Source organism: Abramis brama, assembly GCF_963993115.1.
Source record: "Abramis brama genome assembly, chromosome: 13".
Lineage (NCBI taxonomy): Eukaryota > Metazoa > Chordata > Actinopteri > Cypriniformes > Leuciscidae > Abramis > Abramis brama.
In genome coordinates, this window is record NC_139975.1 from 37,538,280 (window position 1) to 37,561,891 (window position 23,612).

The window sequence follows — 23,612 nt, forward strand, 5'->3', positions numbered from 1 at the left end:
AGTTGATTGGATTGATTATTTGAACGTGCTCCTCCCGAATTTTGTTTATGAAACATTCCATTTTCAACAAAAGTTTACCGACTAAAAATGTCCGTTAGTTGTACCGTAGTGCCAATAATAAAAGCTTGAGTTGACCCTGAGCTGGTAAAGCTGTCAGTGTTAGTGGAAGAGACCTGATCATCTCCAGGCACACACACACACACACACACACACACACACACACACACACACACACACACACACACACACACACACACACACACACACACAGCTGAAACATACGGAGGTGTGTGTGGCTCTGAACAACAAGCTCACTGGCATGTGTGTAGTTTCCGGGTAATCTCCTTGAAGAGGGTTAAATTCAAGGAATCACTAAGGACTATCCCGGGGGGTTTCCCACAATTCAGCTGTGTTAGTGTGTGTACGGCTCTGTGACTTTCTGTGGGATATCTGTTTTCCTTAGAGTTTAATGAATCTGATTCACTCTTGACCAACTGAAATCTCTCAATCTGCATCTACTCAAAGGCATGTGATGCATCAAATTATCATATCACAATAATTGCAAAATCTTTTATGATGATAAATGGTTTTATCAGTATTGAGTTAAGTTACAGAAACTTAAGTGTGGTCTTAAATGGATCTTAAAAGTATAGTTCTCCCACAAACGAAAGTTCAGTCATTATTTACTCGCCCTGGTGTTTTTCAGATGCCTTTATCAGACCATGAACAGATAAATGTGATAACGTACAGAGAGTACATGCCTCTTTACACTCGCAGTGTTGCTCAAGTTAACCAGCCGATAGAAAATAACTCAATTCTGCTTTCATGGCAACTTTAATGCTGGAAAATGTAGGAATGGTCAGTTTGGAGAACAGAAACTCATGTAGAGTATGATGGACACAGACTCGTGTGTGTCTTCAGACTCTGAATCATCCAGAACAAACAATACAGAATAAAGAATAAAAAAGGTACAGTTCTCGCAGTTCTGACTTTATAACGCAATTTTGAGATATAAAGTCCCAATTATGAGAAAAAAGTCAGAATTTCAAGTTTATATCTCACTATTATTATGACTTTATAACACACAATTTTGACTTAACTCGCAATTGTGAGATAAAAAGTCGCCATTACCTTTTTCTATGTTTTATTCTGTGGCGGAAACAAGCTTTCATAGATATCAGACATGTTTGACATTATGAGCTGATATTAGAACACATTGTTTTTGTGTGTATAGAAATGAGGTGTGTGTTTCTGGGTGAGTTTGTTGTGAAAGTCTGGTAGTGTGTGACGCTCAGTCGTTTAGTGTATGCTAACTAGTGTTTGCTGTTGTTGGAGAACAATAGACATGATTTCGAGCTTCAGTGTCTGCTTCTCATGATGCAAATTAACAGTGATTCTGCATTTTTGATATGTTTGTGGCTGTTGACTTTGAGCGATCTGATGAAACGATGAGAAGGAAGACAGTGTGTAATGGCTGATATAGTTCAGTTCATCTACAGCACTGGGAATACAAGCTCAAGTCAGATTATGTACTGCTCATCTTGACAGCTGCACTGCAGGTATACTGAAAATGTGCTTACTGTACACACTACACACATGATTTACTGCAGCAATAGAAGAGTAGTGTGTCAGTGTGCTGCAGTGAACAGACATTGATACGCTTTCACTCTGAAACTCTCCAGTTCAGTGACTGGATCTCAGTGTGGAGAACAGAGGGATGTGGAGAAACGAGAACATGTGCAGTCGTCAAGCAGAACCTCGTGAATAATTCAGTTCACTTCTACACCGCATTGGAAAGGTTTTGTCTTGAATTAGAAGTCTAAAACAAAAAATGTTAAAGAGAAATATGGGAGGATTTCGATATAAGAGAAGAGAAGCTTGAGTTTGTTGTCCAGCTCTATTTGCTTGAACAGCGAGAGGCGTCAAAGCTGCCGGAAGCTGGTTATTATGGCTAATAAAGTTTTAAATATGGATATTTTTCTTACACAAACACATGGCTTCGCTTCAGAAGGCCTTTATTAACCCCCGCAGAGCCTGTGGAGCACTGATGGATAGATGCACTTTTATGATGATAGATGCACTTTTATGATGGATAGATGCACTTTTATGATGCACTTTTATGATGGATAGATGCACTTTATGATGGACAGATGCACTTTTATGATGGACAGATGCACTTTTATGATGGATAGATGCACTTTTATGATGGATAGATGCACTTTATAATGGATAGATGCACTTTATGATTTCCAACTTTTATTATTTGGGCTTAAAAATTTGGGCTCCATTCACTGCCATTATAAAGCTTGGAAGAGCCAGGACATTTTTTTAATATAACTCTGATTGTATTCGTCTGAAAGAAGAATGCCATATACACCTAGGATGACTTGAGGGAGAGTAAATCATGAGCTAATTTTCATTTTTGGGTGAACTATCCCTTTAAAGTTGCAATGAAACGGAAGTAGCGACAGATCTTTACTCTCGTATTGTGATGCACATCCAAATGTAGCAGATTATTAGAACAGAAAATTGTAGGGGGCGGGTCTTGGTTCTGTGTGCCAGTTGTTGATTGGCTGTTGAGATGTGGGCGTGGCTCAAGGTGAGCTTGTGTTTAAGGGGAATAAATGACTGGAGAAGATCTGCATTCGTCACCTGAGAGAAGCCTGACGCTTCGCTGAAGATCCAGCTGTGACATTCTGACTAAACATTACAAGATCAATGAATGATGTGGATGTATAAGTGGATGAACTTGTATTTGCAAGTTGTATTTAACAGCGAGTAAGTTTGGTTTTCCCACTCGTAGCCCTTCAGGGAGGTTGTAATGTCAGGATCTGGGAAGCTTGTATAAACGGGATCTCTCCGGTGGAGAAGGTAATGACCCTGGCACTGGAGTGAGCGCTGGAGCAAACCTTGGGAAAATGGCACAGGGAGAGATCTGTGTGAGCAGCAACACGACACGCAGGAGAACGGGCTCAGGACACACACACACACACACACACACACACACACACACACACACACACACACACACACACACACACACACACACACACACACACACTCAGTCAACATGAGAGAGAATGAGCACACTCTACATGAAACAAACACTCTACTCGCCTGATTCCCTGTCTTTGCTTTAAATGGGTCAGATAATGAAACGCAGGATTTAAAGCGAGTTTGATTTGCTTCTCTGCTGCCAGAAATGGGTCATTCAGAAGGTTATGGTGTCAGGACTATCAGCACATCGACCTCCCAGACTCAGTGTTCAGTGTTGAGTGCTCGCAGTGCTTCTGAAAGAGAAGAGGTTAACCAATCACAGCAGAGGTCACGATCACGTCTCGCAGGAGCAGAAACACTCTCATGCTGAAGACACTTGCTGACGTTCAGATGCTGTTTATGTCAATGAATAACACTTATATGTTTTTAACACAATATGTTTTTTTAGCTGAAAAATATGGATGTCGCTGGATCTCAGTGTCTGAGAGCTGGTTCCTCTGGGCTTTTGCTAGGCAGGAGATTGAGGCCTTCAGGCGCACGTGGAGAAAAACACACTTACTGTTCAAGTCATTTAAATGGCAAATCAAAGCAGAATCTTGTCTGCACAGATGGGCATGTGAATGTTCACTTTGTTTTATGTAATTTCATAGTGTGTTTTCAAATTTGATTAGTTCACCACTCTTCTTGTTATCTATATACTGAACTCACACTGCATGCTATAACTGTGCTGAATTCAGGCCCTGTTCCAGATGCTGTAATTGATGTACACTGTAAAATAAATGCTGTTAAATTTATAGTAAAAAAAAACTTATTTCATTATCTGATGTAATGTTAGTTTAATATCTAATATCTGTTTTGCACCATTGTAATACACTGACATCCACCAATCACAGTGGAGATGAGTCACATGATCAATCAAAGCTCAGCACAAGCAGCTTTTCCACAAGACATTTAATGCTAATATACAGAAACTGCACACTGCACATTCACACACACACTGAACACCATCATGGTAACACACATGACATTTAAAAAATGCAATAAACATTAATTTAACAACATTACATGTAACATAAAACCCTAATGTACACAACTGATTAGAAAAATAGTGAAGAAACAGTTATTTCAACAAAAATGCATCGTGTAATGTCACACAGGGATTTGTGGGAATGTAAATTATACAATGAGTTGTTCTTTTTCACTTCCAAAAACGAAAGTTAATGGTTATGGTTATCTTACTGTAAAATTACATTAAATGTACGGTTAGATCTATTACAGTTATTCACTGTATATAGTACGGAAACTTTCTGCTAACCAGTTAACAGTTTTTTACTGTTAAAATCATGATTATTTTTGACAGTGTATTGCGTTGTCAGTGAAGTCCCTGACGCTGAAGGATATTGATCTGTCATGTTTAGGAGCTGAGTTTGCACAGAACTGGCCCTGATTCAGATCTGCTCCTGAACTATAGGCTGTTACTGTACGAGTTTTACTACGACATGCTTTACACACTGACAGATCAACATCTCTCAGCCACACATGACCTGCTTTTCATCATCAATCAGCCTGACATCATTTCACTCATATCCTCCGGCTCTCGCTGGATTTAATCAATAGTTTATTCTATTATTTCTATAATAGTGGAGACCCATTTAACGACACCATACTGAGACACACACACACACTGACACACACATGGAGGACTGGAGTGACTGGTTTACATGTTTAAATAGAAGTGAATTCAAGAGGGCAGAACATCATCACATCAGCTTTCAGTCAGTAGAAGTCAGTGAAGAACAGAGTGTGTGTCTTAACTGTGTTAATGTGACGTGTGTGTGATTCCTTCAGGACTGAGGCGGTGTGTGTGTTAATGTGACGTGTGTGTGATTCCTTCAGGACTGAGGCGGTGTGTTTTCATGAGGAAAGTGTGTCTGGCGCTTCCTTCGACGAGTGTGTTTGATTAGACCTGAGATTTCCTGCGGTGGACTGAAGGTCACACTTCACACACACACATCCTCTTACATGGACACACACACACTCTCTCTCTCACACACACACACACATCACACACAGACATCCTCCCACATGGACACACACACACTCTCTCTCACACACACATCACACACAGACGTCCTCTCACATGGACACACACACACACACACACACACACACACACACAGACGTCCTCTCACATGGATGGACACACACACACACACACACACACACACACACACACACACACACACACACACACACACACAGACGTCTTCTCACATGGACACACACACACACACACACACACACACACACAGTCTCGCTCACAGCGTCCTGACGGGAACAGGCTGGTATTGTGTATTGGAGCTGAGCAGCAGGGGATTCTGGGATTAATGGAGTGTGTGTGTGTGTGTGTGTGTGTGTCTGTGTGGCCTCAAACAGTGGAGAATACTCTGTTTCATGCATGTGAGAGGTAGAGGTCGACCCGTAGTGGATTTTACTGATAATGATAACAGATTAATCAACCGATAGTTTTCAGAATGGAGGCTGAATGAAAACAAACAGTGCTAAAATAGTGATGAACTTTATTATAAACATTGGAAAACAGTGCTGAACCATGGAAATGAACTGTAGTTATACATTGATCATTCATGTTAGTTCATAGTGCATTCACTAATGTTACTACTTTAAAATGTACAAATGTATTAGTAAATAATGAAATCAACAAATGAACAAAACTTTTATTAACCTTAATGTTACAGATTCTCTTATTGTAAAGTGTTATAATTTTGTATAAATCCAAACACTCATTAAAGACGGCCATCTTTACACATCTACACAAAGGCCATAGCATTAATTAGACCCACATGTATAGTGTATTGTCTGTGTACTCTCACTAGCCGCGTTTCCATTACAGATTTGTGCAAAACTTCTAAATGTCGATAACTTTGGGTATTCTGAAATAAAGTTGAGATATTTCCAACTCTAATCATGAATATACTGTGTATGATGACGTTATTGTGTGGACTGAGCCACAGGGTTTCAGGAGGCTGAAGAATGAGTGTGATCGTTCATGAACACACACCTCAGGACAGTGTTGTACAGCGCAGCGAGTGACATGTTCATAACTCAGTGTGTGATGATGATGGTGATGATGATGATGATGATGACTACACATAAGGGTTGTGTACTGAATTACGTCTAGATATAACACATGGCCCGTTTAAAGGTACAATTATAAAATAACCAAAAACCACTTGCACAGTGTGATATATTTCCTGCAGTTGTGTTCTTACAATATCCCAAAAGTTCCCAAAGATTTTTAATTTCAGAGAAATTCACAATTTTAAATAATGGCTCGTCCCTGTTCAGTGTCGCCGGTCAATGACATAATATCCGCGTTATCCCTGGTTTCCGCTCGTACTACCATAGTAACCATGGCGACAGACGTGGACAACTGCGTTACGTCTAGCGGCGCGCTCACGCTGTTGTTGTTTCGTTCAAACATTATGGACCATGGCAAGCAGACTTTGGGACAAAAGGAGAACTAAAACGAGGATCAATATCAGCGTGGCGTTTTCGAGATACCGAGAGCTAGCGTCCGCGGCTAACTTCCACTTGACAGAGACGCGCAAATGTACATAAAACTAATCAATGTTATATAGCTCAACATGATGAAATGTTAGAATATGATCAGTATGTTATTCTAATGTTGATCTAGCTCACTGCTAGTCTCATACAGACAAACTAACACATAGAATAACATTATAACTTTCAACACACTCAAATGCAGTTTAGTGTGATAGTGTAGAGCGAGTGAAGCAGTGCTGCGTTCCCTCACAAGTTTCATTCGTCTGATAAACTGGCCTGTGTGAGTATTATTCAGCACTTGCGGGTAAGTTAGTTCGGTAGAATTAAATATTACTTTATATCCGCGGGACTCGCGTGTGGCGCTGATATCTGTCTCTCATTAGCACTCGCGCCCTGCTTCATATCAGTCTTGTTAAAAACATCAATGTATTCACTCATCCATAAACAATTTTAGATCCTTCAGCATGACGACAAGATGCATAATTCCTCTTATGCGTCATCAATCTACGCCTTTGTTATTGTAAGAGGTTAGCGACCCCTAGTGGCGAAAACAATGACATATTGTAGCTTTAAATAAACTGGCCCTTGAGTTTTACATTTCCATTCATCATTTGATTGTAGACACACACACACACACACACACACACACACACACACAGTGTTGTGTTGGTCACAGCTGATTCTCTGCTCATTCTGCTGCTCTATACTGTGGACTGATGGAGTTTGTTAAGGGTCATGAAGTGTCTTCTGTGATGAACTCTGGGTCATTCCCTGTCAACTCAGCCACAGCTGCCCAGATAAACATGTGGACTTTCATCTTCTTCTTTTTTTCTTGTGAAAGAAATACATAATAGAAGAAGAAAGCCAAAATATTAGGGATGCACCAATATGAACATTTTGGCCAATACCGATAACTGATAATTCTTTATATTTGAAAGCTGATAACCGATATATTGGCCGATAAATCTAAATCCAAATTTGTATAGAATTTTTGCCTGATGACAAAAACGAAACTCTCACCATTAAAACCCATGTTTCAAGCACAAAATGATATATAATGTTCTCATTATAATGTTATGTAGCCGATATGTAGCCTTGTCACATGTTGCACTGAACTGTATTTCCTTTTTTGAAGTGATTCCAATCATATTTCAAGCTATTCAAACCCATCATGTTGAACAGTGCGCATCTGAAGTGTCTCAGCTGAAGAAAATAATACATTATTTATCAACTTTAATAGATCGGCAAAAATTTCTTATTGGGCTGATACCGATAACATTAAAAATGGACTTCAGCCGATACCGTTATGGTGGCCGATATATCGTGCATCCCTACAAAATATTAAATGTCACAGTCTCAGATGTACATTTACTGAGTAATCCACTATTTTGTAGAGGGGGTCAAAATGACAATTTTTACCTGAGATTTGGAGCAAAATTACTGTAGAAAGATGGAAGCATCATTTTATTTGTTCACAGAGATTGGTAGATACAGTATTTATGAAATCAAAAATTTGAGCTGGGGAGGATTCCAAAATTTGGTTGATTTGACACAGAATTTTATTTAGGGTTTAATGACTCTTCAAGCAGTGAATGTGCAAGAAGAAGCTAAATATTTTAGCAGCAGTTTTCATCTGTTCTCCATTAAATTCACTGAGGAACATACAGAAATCTCCGCTGTGATTCATCTTTTTGTGGTGATATTATATTACATTACATTTATTATTAATTATTAACTTATGAGAAATGAGACAACGCTACTATTGACTATTTTCTCAAAATAAATAAATAAAAATATTCATTCTGGATTTTTTAAGATACAGCCGACATATTGTCAAGAATCATTGGTATGTTGCCGTGGACAGTGATGAAATGCCCAGTTTAGCATCATTATGCAAAAATATCTGACCTCTCAAAGCTACAACTGACCAATCAGAATCAAGTATCCCAGAAAGAGAGTCCTAATATTGTCCAATATCAACCTAATGATTAAAATTGCCAATAGTGTCTAATTCATATTCTCCAGGGTTGTGAGTCATCTGAGCTGTAATGAGAGTGAATACAGTGTGATGATGGCTGAGTAATGCTGGGCTTTATGTAACGTGTGTGTGTGTGTGTGTGTGTGTGTTCACTGGGAATACTGATCAATGGAAGGTTGTTTCTATGCGTCTGTGTTTCTCAGTTTTTTGGTTCATACGGAGCAGATTGTGCTGCTTGTGTACACAGGTGTTCTCCTGTCATCATGAGATGTGTGGTTGTGGAGTCACACTGTGTTTGTCCAGTAATGATGACAGCACTGTCAATCGGTGAGCCTGTGTGTGAATGTGTCGTTCTGTTCCTCAGGCGTGTGTTGAGAACCGTGAAAGATCTGGATTATTGTGCAGTTCTCGTCTCTCTGAAGGTTTCATCTGTTCCTCAGGCGTGTGTTGAGAACCGTGAAAGATCTCCATTATTGTGCAGTTCTCGTCTCTCTGAGGGTTTCATCTGTTCCTCAGGCGTGTGTTGAGAACCGTGAAAGATCTCCATTATTGTGCAGTTCTCGTCTCTCTGAAGGTTTCATCTGTTCCTCAGGCGTGTGTTGAGAACCGAGAAAGATCTCCATTATTGTGCAGTTCTCGTCTCTCTGAAGGTTTCATCTGTTCCTCAGGCGTGTGTTGAGAACCGTGAAAGATCTCCATTATTGTGCAGTTCTTGTCTCTCTGAAGGTTTCATCTGTTCCTCAGGCGTGTGTTGAGAACCGTGAAAGATCTCCATTATTGTGCAGTTCTCGTCCCTCTGAAGGTTTCATCTGTTCCTCAGGCGTGTGTTGAGAACCGTGAAAGATCTCCATTATTGTGCAGTTCTCGTCTCTCTGAAGGTTTCATCTGTTCCTCAGGCGTGTGTTGAGAACCGTGAAAGATCTGGATTATTGTGCAGTTCTCGTCTCTCTGAAGGTTTCATCTGTTCCTCAGGCGTGTGTTGAGAACCGTGAAAGATCTCCATTATTGTGCAGTTCTCGTCTCTCTGAAGGTTTCATCTGTTCCTCAGGCGTGTGTTGAGAACCGAGAAAGATCTCCATTATTGTGCAGTTCTCATCTGTTCCTCAGACGTGTGTTGAGAACCGTGAAAGATCTCGATTATTGTGCAGTTCTTGTCTCTCTGAAGGTTTCATCTGTTCCTCAGGCGTGTTTTGAGAACCGTGAAAGATCTGGATTATTGTGCAGTTCTCGTCTCTCTGAAGGTTTCATCTGTTCCTCAGGCGTGTGTCGAGAACCGAGAAAGATCTCCATTATTGTGCAGTTCTCGTCTCTCTGAAGGTTTCAACTGTTCCTCAGACGTGTGTCGAGAACCGAGAAAGATCTCGATTATTGTGCAGTTCTCGTCTCTCTGAAGGTTTCATCTGTTCCTCAGGCGTGTGTTGAGAACCGTGAAAGATCTCGATTATTGTGCAGTTCTCGTCTCTCTGAAGGTTTCATCTGTTCGTCAGGCGCGTGTCGAGAACCGTGAAAGATCTCCATTATTGTGCAGTTCTCGTCTCTCTGAAGGTTTCATCTGTTCCTCAGGCGCGTGTCGAGAACCGTGAAAGATCTCCATTATTGTGCAGTTCTCGTCTCTCTGAAGGTTTCATCTGTTCCTCAGGCGTGTGTCGAGAACCGTGAAAGATCTCCATTATTGTGCAGTTCTCGTCTCTCTGAAGGTTTCATCTGTTCCTCAGGCGTGTGTTGAGAACCGAGAAAGATCTCCATTATTGTGCAGTTCTCATCTGTTCCTCAGGCGCGTGTCGAGAACCGTGAAAGATCTCGATTATTGTGCAGTTCTTGTCTCTCTGAAGGTTTCATCTGTTCCTCAGGCGTGTTTTGAGAACCGTGAAAGATCTCCATTATTGTGCAGTTCTCGTCTCTCTGAAGGTTTCATCTGTTCCTCAGGCGTGTGTCGAGAACCGAGAAAGATCTCCATTATTGTGCAGTTCTCGTCTCTCTTAAGGTTTCAACTGTTCCTCAGACGTGTGTCGAGAACCGAGAAAGATCTCGATTATTGTGCAGTTCTCGTCTCTCTGAAGGTTTCATCTGTTCCTCAGGCGTGTGTCGAGAACCGTGAAAGATCTCGATTATTGTGCAGTTCTCGTCCCTCTGAAGGTTTCATCTGTTCCTCAGGCGTGTGTTGAGAACCGAGAAAGATCTCCATTATTGTGCAATTCTCGTCTCTCTGAAGGTTTCATCTGTTCCTCAGGCGTGTGTTGAGAACCGAGAAAGATCTCCATTATTGTGCAGTTCTCGTCTCTCTGAAGGTTTCATCTGTTCCTCAGGCGTGTGTTGAGAACCGTGAAAGATCTGGATTATTGTGCAGTTCTCGTCTCTCTGAAGGTTTCATCTGTTCCTCAGGCGTGTGTCGAGAACCGTGAAAGATCTCCATTATTGTGCAGTTCTCGTCTCTCTGAAGGTTTCATCTGTTCCTCAGGCGTGTGTTGAGAACCGAGAAAGATCTCCATTATTGTGCAGTTCTCGTCTCTCTGAAGGTTTCATCTGTTCCTCAGGCGTGTGTTGAGAACCGTGAAAGATCTCCATTATTGTGCAGTTCTCGTCTCTCTGAAGGTTTCATCTGTTCCTCAGGCGTGTGTTGAGAACCGTGAAAGATCTCCATTATTGTGCAGTTCTCGTCTCTCTGAAGGTTTCAACTGTTCCTCAGACGTGTGTCGAGAACTGAGAAAGATCTCGATTATTGTGCAGTTCTCGTCTCTCTGAAGGTTTCATCTGTTCCTCAGGCGTGTGTTGAGAACCGTGAAAGATCTGGATTATTGTGCAGTTCTCGTCCCTCTGAAGGTTTCATCTGTTCCTCAGGCGTGTGTTGAGAACCGAGAAAGATCTGGATTATTGTGCAGTTCTCGTCCCTCTGAAGGTTTCATCTGTTCCTCAGGCGTGTGTTGAGAACCGAGAAAGATCTCGATTATTGTGCAGTTCTCGTCTCTCTGAAGGTTTCATCTGTTCCTCAGGCGTGTGTTGAGAACCGTGAAAGATCTGGATTATTGTGCAGTTCTCGTCTCTCTGAAGGTTTCATCTGTTCCTCAGGCGTGTGTTGAGAACCGAGAAAGATCTCGATTATTGTGCAGTTCTCGTCTCTCTGAAGGTTTCATCTGTTCCTCAGGCGTGTGTTGAGAACCGTGAAAGATCTGGATTATTGTGCAGTTCTCGTCTCTCTGAAGGTTTCATCTGTTCCTCAGGCGTGTGTTGAGAACCATGAAAGATTTCGATTATTGTGCAGTTCTTGTGTACTCGAGACGACAAAAATATGAAATATAGAAATATATAAAATGTAGAAATATATAAAACACAATTACACCACTACCAGCCTGAACCACTGAAACAAGGCAGGATGATCCACGTTTTCATGTTGTTTACACCAGATTCTGACCCTTCATCTGAACGTCACAGCAGAAATCCAGACTCATCAGTTTCTCCAGTCTTCTGTTGTCCAGTTTTGTGAATTGTGACGCGTTCAAAATCACTTAAATCGCCTTTCTTCCCCATTATAATGCTCAGTTTGAACTTCGGCAGATAAATTATTTGTATGATATGTCAATAACATCTACTGTAGCTCCTAGTCCTAACTATGCACAATGTGTAAAGTTTCCAGCATCAAGTTATATTTCTGTCCTCACTGAACACTTGTACAGCTTGTGAATTTGTGAATGTGAAGCTTGATTTTGTACCTATAAAATGTAATTGTGAGTTGACCTTCCCAGCGAATACAAAACAAAATACCACTAGTTTGAACAAACACTATAGCTTCACTCTCGGAATAGTTTTAGTGTGTCAAAGGATAATGACAATGTTAATGTATTTGATTATGGCAGGAATAGATCGGCTACATAATGCCCAGTGTCAGATCTAGACAGGCGGAGCTGGGGAGGTGGAGGGGCGAGGTCACCGGGTTACAGTGTTGAGCGAGCGAGCTCATTGGCTGCAGATACACCAGAGGCCAATCAGCTTGTGCCATGTAATATACGACGTGATCTCTACATATCAGGGATCTATCAGCACCATCAGGAGTTTCATGACTGCGCTGATTATTATAAAACATTTCTGTGTAGCTTTATTGTCGACATAAAAGTATGATGCTTAGTCATATATTTCGATTAGCTCGTAAAGGTTAGCCATTTGGGAACTCATACATTTCTGAAGAGCATTTTTGAAGCCCAAAGTGGGCGGAGCTGGCCGTCGCCATCTTGGCAGCACGTCACTCCGAAAATTAAATAAAGATAAACGAAAATTAAAAAAATCACCCCCTCACAGTTTTCATGAAGGGCAAAATTAGCTTTAGAGACCAAAACCACTTTTAGCACCAGACTGTAAACACGTTTTTTTCTGCTGTAAATTTGGGCATTTTAACATGAGGGTCTATGGGATTGACTCTCTTCTGCAGCCTGTCTCTAGTGGCCAGTGGATGAACTGCAGTTTAAGTCACTTCTGTGTTGGATGTGTTGGATTGAAGAGAGAGACGGGAAGATTGCCGTTTGGTTTGATTGAGTGAATAACTTAACTAGATGGGGATGGGAAGCCTAAGTCATCTTCCTTGACACACTGATTCTTCCCCTCGAGAAACAGAAGTTGGATTTCTTATTAGTTAAGAACTTTTAGGTAAAACATTCATCCTGAAACCTTGAGATAAAAATACCCATTGTTACGGACAGGAACTGCTTCAAGTGTTTGTATAGAGTGATAATTCTGTTCTTTGGGGAAGGGGAGCGCAGATTCCTCAGGATAATACGCTAGTAATAGCTCGTCGTCATTATCTGTCATTACTTGTCAGGGTCACTAACAGACTTCTATTGTTCAGCCTTGCCAGAGTTTGTTTGTTTAAACTCCTGCAGCATCTCCTGTTCCTGTCAATCATGCTAGGACACACCCCCCTCAGCAACACACACACACACACACACACACACACACACAGGTGTGCTCGGGTGAATCTCATGTAAGCTGTGCACATCTGAGGTTATTCTGGACTGGCTCTGCAGATCTGAGCGACTCTAAAAACAGAAAGTGGGGCAGAAATCCTCCTGTCTGTTCCCATCAGCCCCTGGGGCAGCGCCGATCTTCTCTGGCCTGCTTTAGTTCGTGCTCGTGGTGAGAGCATCCATTATTCATCTGAGCGCAGAGAGAGTGTAGGTCACTGTAAAGTTTCCTCTGTTCTTCTCCTGCCACTTTCATATCTTTGTGGAGAAGTGGACACATTTACATGTGAATCTGACCAGTTCAAACATAGGGCCGCCATCACCCGTTATAACTTACCAATCAACTAACATGATCTTTATAAGGGTATTGTAATGTATCCTAGGCTAAAACTGGGCCTTGTTCTATTGACCAATGTCATTTCGGGAGAGATCATTTGCTGGTTTCTTCTGTGTTTAAAAGAGTGTGAGTGCCGTTGACGGATCCAGACTGTCAGACACTTTGAATTCACGTGTATTATGACATTGCGTCAGGAGCTGACTAGCAAAATACTAAAGTCAAAGTTTCTATACACAGTCACAGAGAAAACACACTAGAGCATTATTTGTTTTTCCCCTTTCATTTTAGTGTTACTGTGTTTTTGTTGTTGTTGTAATGATACTGTTTGTTATTCACAAGCAGTGGGAGAATGTGTTGCTGTAAATAAATTACTGCAAACAAATAAAATATATAAATAAATACAAATCATGGCCAAAGCTTTGATAGCATCCTTTACAGAGGAATTAGAGACGGTCCAGATGACCTTTCGTTCTTTAGGTTAAAGTTAAATTAATATAGACATACAAGTAAAAATAATCAAATATGAATTGCAGATGTTGTATAAATAAAAATATTAGGAATCATATTTTTGTCAAGTGGATGGGGGCCTAAATGTCCAGAACCGGCCCTGAAAATAAGACAAAACAAAGAAATAAAGACGATATATCTGTCGTACAGCTCAAAATGACAAGCTTGATGTATCGTGATGCATTTTATCTACAGTATAGTGTTGATTTCAGATCTGTTTTTAATAAAAAAAAAAAAAATAGTCTGTTTAGAAACCAGCATGATAAAACACACACATGCATTGGTATTATCATTAAAATAATACTAATATATATGTATATGTATATGTATATGTATATGTATATGTATGTGTATGTGTATGTGTATGTGTGAGTGTGTGTGACTGTATCTGTATAAAAACTTGTAAAGATATTAACCTATAATATCACAGCCAATTAAATTCTGATTTAAAAAAAAAACATTATTTCCATCTGAATATTCTATTTAGCTCATAAAGATGTTATGTCAAATGTATTAAAGTATATAATTCACGCTGGTAAATATTCCAGAGTAAGTGTAATAAAATAAGTGCTTGTAGTGTTGCCAGATCAGAAGATGCTGAAGACGTCTGGACACCGACACACACACTGCCGTATGGTGAGAAGCTCCATCAGTTCCTCTCTGTCACCGGAGAGAATCGAGCCTGAGCTCTGAGGCGGTCGAGCCTCTAACCTTTGGCTGAACCGCCGGGATCCTGGAGCTTCTCAGACCGCAGGAAGAAAGAGAGCATTCTTCTCCTCATACACTAACCCTGCTGTCTGACTCTCCATACACTATAACCCTGCTGTCTGACAGATCCTCAGCTCAGAACAGTTCACAGCAGTAACACACATCAAGTGCCTTTACCAGTGTCTTTAAGAACACTCTGAGAATACGCCATGGGCTTCTCAGTCTGCTTCTCCCCCCTCTCTCTTCTTCCAGTGCTTTCTGTCTGCCGGTCAAAAAACAATAGTTATATGAATAACGCATAACATTCTCTGTCACACTGAAGGTCTAAAGGGGCCTCACACTAGATTTTGAACATGGACAATAAATCGATGCATCGCGATTCATGGATCAATTCCTTTTTTTTCTGAATGCATCACGCTTTTCTCTCGAATCGATTCTGAGCTTAGTTTTTAACAGCAGATTGTGCTCTAGGCTAGTTTTAACCGCACACTCAAATGCTCACGAAGAACAACACTTGGATGTTGAACTTGCACCTCAGAATGCTTTTATGATTAATGTAAACATCCCACTGCAAACAACCTTTTCAAACTTTATGAATGATTATTTTATGGAAGATTCAAGTGGTGTGTGTGAAGCCAGCAGATTACGACTGTTTCTAGAGCACACAGTGCCATCTGCTGTTAAAAACTAAGCTCAGAATCGATTCAAGTGAGAATTGCGATGCATTCGGAAAAAATTGGAATCAATCCAGAATAATTTCTTGATTCATGATGCATCGATTCATTTTTATTTTCCTTCAAGTTTTCAGTGTACAGACGACTAACCCATTGTCAAAACGATCCCCATTCACACGGATCTGCGAAAACCACTAAAAACGCTGTATTCTGCTGCCAGGCCAGTAGATGGCGATAAAACACTATAGACTGAACAAGGTATACGCATGTGCATGACGTCATCGTCTTCAGAGTTTCGTGTTTCTGTTGTTTACATAAACACCGTTTTCAAAAACTTGCACTTTGAAATGCGTTTTCAAAAGTTTGTGTTTTCAGGCACCCAAAACACCGTTGTGTAAATGAACGGCCAAAATGCATAAAAGGTTTTACGTTTTTAAAACGGTTAAAAACATGTGCTGTAACACTCAGCTCAATCGGTTGAGTTACAAGAGTTAAAATTGGCGTCCAATCAAACTGTGTGAGGATGAGAGTGTTTAAGAATGATGAGACAGACAACAGAAAAAAGATGAATAAATAAAGTGCATTTACAATATTCACAAGGAACTTAAAACAACACAATAAAACTAGAATAACTTAGGCTGTTAAAAGCGTGGAGTCCGTTGCACCATACCCTAAAACAGTCCATAAGAATCTTGGCGTGTTGCTAGTCCCAAAGTGAATGTGAGTAATGTCCACCGGTGTATACAAAGTCCACGGAAGTGATGATCCAAATTGTGCTGGAAAGGAAAGTCCACAAAGGTAACTCCACATCCAGTTAGCTGGTGATCGCCCTTTGATCGTGATGTGAGCAACAACCATGTTTGCATGCCATGCTGCCTCCTTTATACTGTCTATTTCCTGTTTCCTGTCATGTGATCACTCACATGACAGGCAGACCTATAATCATTTAAAGACATATACACACAAAACAGATAAGAGGAAAAAAATGGACTAAAATGACTAAGACAACATGTAAACCTAATTAAAACATTAAAACTCTAATACAGTCAGTTAGTTGGATTATTGTCTGATGGCCAGGACTGCACATGAAAGAATGATGCCCATTTTCTGATCTCACAATGCCTTTTCATGAAAACTGTACAGTAATTAAGTGTTGCTGGAAGCATGATAATTGCTTGAAGTAGCAGACTTGATGATGGTGTTTAGACTCTGTGGTTTTCCTTTCAGATTGCTGGTTTATGAAAATGATCTTGAGATCACCATGGTAACAGGCTGGGTCTGTTTCTGAGGGTTTGCTTTGGTGCTGTTGGTAATTTTCATCAGTAGCAGGAATCCGCTCTGATTGGACACTGATGCCTTTGAAGCTAGTTCAAAAGTCAAGAAGTTTTCCAAGGACTCTGCAGTGAGATCATGCTGTGATATGAGGATTTGTATGGAATAGATCAGTGAGAGGCTGGCGTTTCTGTTTCCATTCAATTCTGTTTATGTGTCAAGTATCGCACCTTACAGAGAAAGTTTGAGTAATTCGTATCGGGGGCTTGTTTATTTCATGAAAATGACTTTACATCATCCAGTTTGTTATATGGCTACTGAATAAATAAATTGAGATGAAGTTGAAGTGATTGTATAATGTGAGAAGAGAGATGAAACTAGTGGTCATTATACAAAAATAACGCTCAGTGCCTCGAGTCATAATCAAATACTCTAGAGAACATGTAATAATCTTTAATAATAAAAATAAAAAGTATTCTCCTTAATGTATGGTGAAATTCTAAGAAAATTAGCTTAATTTTTTACAAAAAAGGCTGTATAAATGCTACAGTAAAAACATGTTAACTGTAAGTGATCTTACTATATATAGTAAAAATTGTAAAATCATTGCAAAACTAAGTTTAATATTGCATTGTCATAAAAAAAATGTTTTTTGCAAGTAAAAATAACTATGAATTACTACATAATTAATGGAGAAACAGTAGATAAGCAATCCAAACAAGAGAACAGGCATAGAAACAACATACAGGAATGCTCAGAATTGAAGCAGAAGCAAACAAGACTTCACATCGTTGGCTAATGACAACCAGCTGGTTCCAATGATGAGTCCGGGCAGAGGATTGTGGGAAATGGAGTCCTAGAACCAGGCAGAGGTCAGAATCTAGGGAAGTGGATGTGTGATTTTCTTTCCTCAAACCCCAGATTTCATTGGCTAAGGTTAAGGTGAAGGGTGAAGTTGGAGATCAGTGTTTGGTGTAGGGCAACTTCGGTCCTGGAGGGACTCCTACAGAGTTTAGCTTCAACCCTAATCAAACACACCTGAACAAGCTAATCAAGGTCCTCAGGATTACTAGAAAATTACAGGCAGGTGATTTTTTCAGGGTTGGAGCTAAACTCTGTAGGACAGTGACCCTCCAGGACCGAAGTTGCCCATCCCTGGTGTAGGCAGTCAGCACTGTGATTGGCTTGACCAATGAAATCTTCAGAATCGGCTGCTGGGTGGAGTTTGTGCTGAACTGGTTTGGGGAAACAGGAGAGGCAGTGAGTTTGACATTCCTACAAATCACATTCAGTTTTATTTAAAAAAATGTTTCCCCTATTTCAGTAGAAGAATTTATTTTCCTTATTCTTTTCATTTCTATTCCATTATTTTAATTGTCTGTCGCTCTAATGGTCATTATTCATAGAAGTGCTAGTTCTGATGAAGTTTAATTCATCACATGGCAAAGCAGATTGTATTTGCCAGTGGGTTGGTACAGTATATTAACATTACATCACTTATATGTTCAGTTATGAACTGTAAAACCTCCACCGAAACATCATCATCATTTTACAGTCGTCACCTTCAGGTTTGGAGAGAGACGCTTCACTCAAACATCTCCTGCTGTTCAGATCATCATCAGCTTGCTGTTCTTCTCATGAGAAAATCTCTGCCTTGTTTTTGCTGTAGTAACTTTTCTGTGTTGTGCCTATCTGGATTCCTCCTGCTGAGCACAACAAAGCCGGGGAAGTGGTAAACTTGGACACGGATGCGTGAGAATGGGCTGTTGTTATGTCATTAAAGCGTCCGCCGGGAGCAGAGCCACAGAAAAAAGGAAACATCTTTTGATTGTTTAGAGAAACAATGCGGACGCGCACTGGGATGCATTCCTCGCGCAGCAGCATTCCAGCGACTGATGGAGCGGCCCGGGGCGACCTGCGCCGCGCTTTCCATTGTGAAGTAATGCCATGCGTCGGCCAGAAGCTACTGTGTGCACGGGCTCATGCTGACGCTCTACACCACAAACAGCTGTTCTTATGATGGACAGCTCTCTCGTAAATATTCTTTATATGTGTTCGTTTGAATGGTTTATCAGGCACACTAAATGTTCCAGATCTTCCACAGACCTATAAAATACTGCTGGCCAGTTCTGGAGGGTTTTTATTAATGTTCCCAAATTTGTTCAAGGGTTTCAGAGTTTGGACTGGACAGGGTCAGAATTGGTTTCTTAGGTAGTTCCATGGTATCAAGAGTGAAAGTACCAGACAGTAGATCAAACCTTTTCATGGTATTTCAGCACTTCACAAATGCCCTATAATCACTTGAGTAGAGATACTGTAACTCGAATTCAGTCCTCCAAATGTCCATCAGTAAGGCCTGTTCTGTGTTTATGAATACAATTCATAACTGAAAATGCAGATTCACACATGTAAGTTGAACCAAAAAGACAGGAAGCTGTGCACATATGAATGTATGTCTCTGGGTCAACAAGTTTTCTAAAGTCTGTTGCCCCCTGATGGGCTTTGAGGTTAATGTCAGTTTGCAGAGGGAGAGACTCCATCTCTAGCTCACTAGAAACCAGGTTAAATATGCATCACTCAGTTTCTCAGAAATGTGTAAAATGTCCACTTGCATGAAAGGATTTGCAGTGAAGGACACACATGGTTCCAGCGTATTAAAGTCACTGAATCTGTCCTCAGATTTTTGTCCAAGCCTGAGTTCAAAGTCCTGATGTAATGCCCTGTCAAAGACCTCAGATGCAGAAGCATCGACTGCATGGATGGAAAGTGATGTAATTTCTTCCCCTGTAAATACGGCTGATTTTGGCTTTGAATGCTTTTACAGCACTGATAATGTCACTGATTGTCTTACGTTTGCCTTGCAGTTCACAGTTCAGATGATTCAGTTTCCCAGTGATGTGAGTTAGGAAGGAAAGATCCAGTAGTCATCAGATGTTACCAGCTTTTCAAATGGCACGTTCTTGTCCATTAAGTACTTCTTCACCGCATTATAAATATCAACACTCCTCGTTGTTGTCTTGAAGGGGAATTACTGTCAGAAATTCCTCTTTCACTGAAAACCATTCTGATGAAAACCATGAGCTGCTCCACAGACTCGTCACACTGGATGGAGAAGCATCCGCAGGAACCCAAGTCTTACTCCAGCTGCTCCATTACGCTCGCTGACAGCCATGACTCGTCTCGTTATTGTATTATCTGCGAGTTGAACATCGGAGAGTGTGGACATTATTTCATTTCCACTCTTGTGATCTTTAAACGGAGAGTTTGCTATCACAGTCATTGCTCCCTTGACATCTCAGAATGTTTTTTTTTGTGTTTCATCCACAAATTAGCAGCTCAAAATGAAGCTTTGGTTGCAGCTTGTGACTTTTTTTTTTTTGCTGCCTGCTAACTTTTTCTTTCCTCAGTAATGCACTGGGTGGATAAGGCCACTGAAGGTCTCTTGGGTTGTGGTGAAATGTCTCTCCACACTGTGTCTCTTGGCCACCGCTCCACAGATGAGGCATACAGCTTGATCTTTGACATTTGTGAGGAGGAATTCTGTCTCCCACTCCTCCTTAAAGTCTCGTTTTAGCATGACCTGGTGCATTATCATCCATGATTAATCTTTTCTGTTGTTGTTGTTGTTGTTGTTGAATTCACCTTATTTATGCCGTCAGACTGCCACCAACTCACAGAATAGCCTACAAGAAGCATAGCATACCTCAACGTACGTTGATACACACAAACTTCTAAATATTTAAAGTCCCCTGTGGTGAAAATCCAGCTTTTAATGTTGTTTATGTGTCTATGTGGTGTTTTTAATATGCTTTAAGTCAAACCAAGTGTAAATTCATAAGTCGACACCATTGCTGAGTATTTTCTCCTTAAAACTGCAGTGAACCAAAGACAGTCTCAAAAACACGCTTTGAAACCAATCTGGTGTGTTTCCTGATCGCAAGCTCCATCATTATCAACAGTTCAACTGATAGTTTCCCGAAAACATAGTTCAAATGAACATTCGCAAACAGCATCGCAGAGTTGTGTGTTTGGACCGACAGCTCTCGTAATCTGTGGTTAGAAGCAGTTTCTTGTTTGCATGACATGTGGACTCATTAAATCCTTATCTTGAGCAGAATAAGAAAGCTGACATACAGTACAATCTATATCTTATATTTAGAATACATACAAATGTAATTTACGTCTTTTAGTTTGTCAAGAGATTTAAAATACTTTTTTTGAAGTGCGCATGTGTGAACATGCTCTAGTACGTAAGAACGAGCCTATGATTGAATCTGGAAATAAAGCCAAATAACTGAGAAAAATGAGAAATAGTCCTCAGATGTCATGTGCGTAATTTATACCAAAACATCTAGTGTTAATTCAATCTCTAATTAACTAACGCGGTTGAACGACCAATTAGCAACAATATAGTTTCGGGAAACAGTTGTGACTAGCTAGTTGATTTCTTCAACGATGCATTGTAGTGAAGCAGCGAGTTACGGCGTTGTACGGGATACGCACCCCTGGTCAACGTGTGATCGTCAACGAGTGGATCTCTGAGCCGGGTGAGTGAGTGGAGGCGGGGCTCATTTGCATATTTAAAGAACCACGTATACTAAATGAGGCAAGGGTGTAGAGTTACATTTAATACATTCATATTTTAAGGCATGGAAACATTTTTTCAAGGAAAAAAATTTTAAATATGTAATTTTGGTGATCAGAGATGAGTTTTAAGGGATAAAATTATTGACTACAGAGGGACTTTAAATTGATTGTTTGCAGAAATGATGGTATCACCACATTTTTTTAATTTCAGGACAGAATTGGTCCCGAAGCACCGGTACTTTTGACTAACTTACGAACAGGTATCAATATACAAGCCAACACTTCTGTTGAGGCCAGATAATGTTTAAATGGAAAATACAGTGTCCATTTTTATTTGGCCGAGCCAGTATATAATGGTCTATCGTCTGCTAGTAGCTAACTTTGCTAAATGAAATGATTGGTATTTGAATGTCTAATAAACATTTTATTCCACATACCTCACAAACTTTGGCAAATCTGCATTTAGATCTTGTGAAGTGTTCATCTGTATTCAGTATAAATACATTTGTAGAGTCCAGCTGTTACTGGACAAACTTTACATCCTTGATCTCGAATGATGCTGCATTACATTCATGTCATAATCATGGTGTCATGATCATTTTGCATTACCTGGTCTTTATGAGACCAGTGCACACATACTCACTGATCCTCTCCTTCTGTGGATGATTCTGTACAGTATGAATCAGCAGAAGAGAAATGACTGAGACTACAGTGTGTTTAATCTTGGCCAGTGTCCTTTTTACTAAATTAATTTGGCATTATTTAATTAATGTAAAGAAGTGATTATTTTAACTAAGAAAAATGCAACAAAAATATTTTCAGATATAATTGTTCCCTCATTCCACAATCAGAGACTTTTATTTTCACACATGTGGTTTGTTCTTCTTCTTCTATTCACAGTTCCTGAACGACTGTCGTGGACACAGACACTGCTTAAGTATAGTGTAATTTTAGCTTTGTTTGTTGGGAAAAGCATAAAAAGTTATATATGCCAGAAACTGGTATTTCGTAGAAACTGCTATTGTGGTGTCTTTGTCTTTTCCTCAGATCTGAGGCTCAAGTGTGTAACTCCAGCCAATCTCCTGCCAAGTTGTTCTTTCTGGACTATAAAAGCGTTTAGTAGATCTCAGCTATTTTGAGGAAGGATTGTAAAATGCACTTAAATAAATGAGCTGCTTTATTATGTAATAATTCTAGCACTATATAAACTGTGTGTGCGTAACCTGCTTACGTTGCCTCTGCGGGAGGAAAACACGAGCGGCACAGAAGGTAAATCCCACATGTCAGCAATAATTAGCATGACGCTCGCCTGAGAAAGAGATTTAGCCGGAATGACGGCCGCTTACTCCAAGCCTGTTAGAGAGAGAGAGCGGGACTATTTATTTCTCTCTCTCTCTCTCTCTCTCTCTCTCTCTCTCTCTCTCTCTCTCTCTCTCTCTCTCTCTCTCTCTCTCTCTCACACTCTCTCACACTCTCTCACACTCTCTCTCTCTCTCTCTCTCTCTCTCTCTCTCTCTCTCTCTCTCTCTCTCTCACACTCTCTCTCTCTCTCTCTCTCTCTCACACTCTGTCACTCTCTCTCTCTCTCTCTCTCTCTCTCTGAAATAAGCAGTGGAATAAGCTTTGATTTGCGCTGTGTCATAGAAGGTCATTTCCTGTTGTGTTGTTGATTTCCATCTTGAATTTCCTCTATTGTAATGCCAGAGTCTTCTCTGAGAAACGCTAGTATAAACACTGAAAACTACACACCGTGCTTTTGACTGCTGTGTGATAAACACGTGTGTGTGTGTTGCAGGCGGTGACCGGCAGGAGTTTCTCTGACAGGGACTTCAGAGCTGGACTTGACAACGGCATCTTACTGTGCGAGTGAGTAACTCTCTCAAACCACACACACACACACACACACACACACACACACACACACACACACACACACACACATTTTGCATATGTTTGTGAACGGTTTTTAATGCTTGTTTTTAAATGTGTCTTCTGGAGTTTGTCTTGTTCTGGCAGAT

General features: G+C 40.4%; 1 protein-coding gene across 8 annotated transcripts in view; it reads left to right on the forward strand.

The window, feature by feature from the left end:
• The window catches only part of limch1b (LIM and calponin homology domains 1b), a 131,172-nt gene that overhangs the window by 24,082 nt on the left and 83,478 nt on the right, over positions 1-23,612 (forward strand). For 7 of the 8 annotated variants that reach the window (XR_014608759.1, XR_014608760.1, XM_084133388.1 and 4 more), the window contains exon 2: positions 23,390-23,460. Coding sequence is in view for 5 of the 8 variants with exons in the window: in XM_084133388.1 (XP_083989514.1) it covers positions 23,390-23,460 (71 nt within the window). In the remaining 3 variants the exon portion in view is untranslated. Of the gene's footprint in view, positions 1-23,159; positions 23,242-23,389; positions 23,461-23,612 lie in introns of those variants that run through there. The other variant, XM_084133393.1, reaches the window with a different exon arrangement.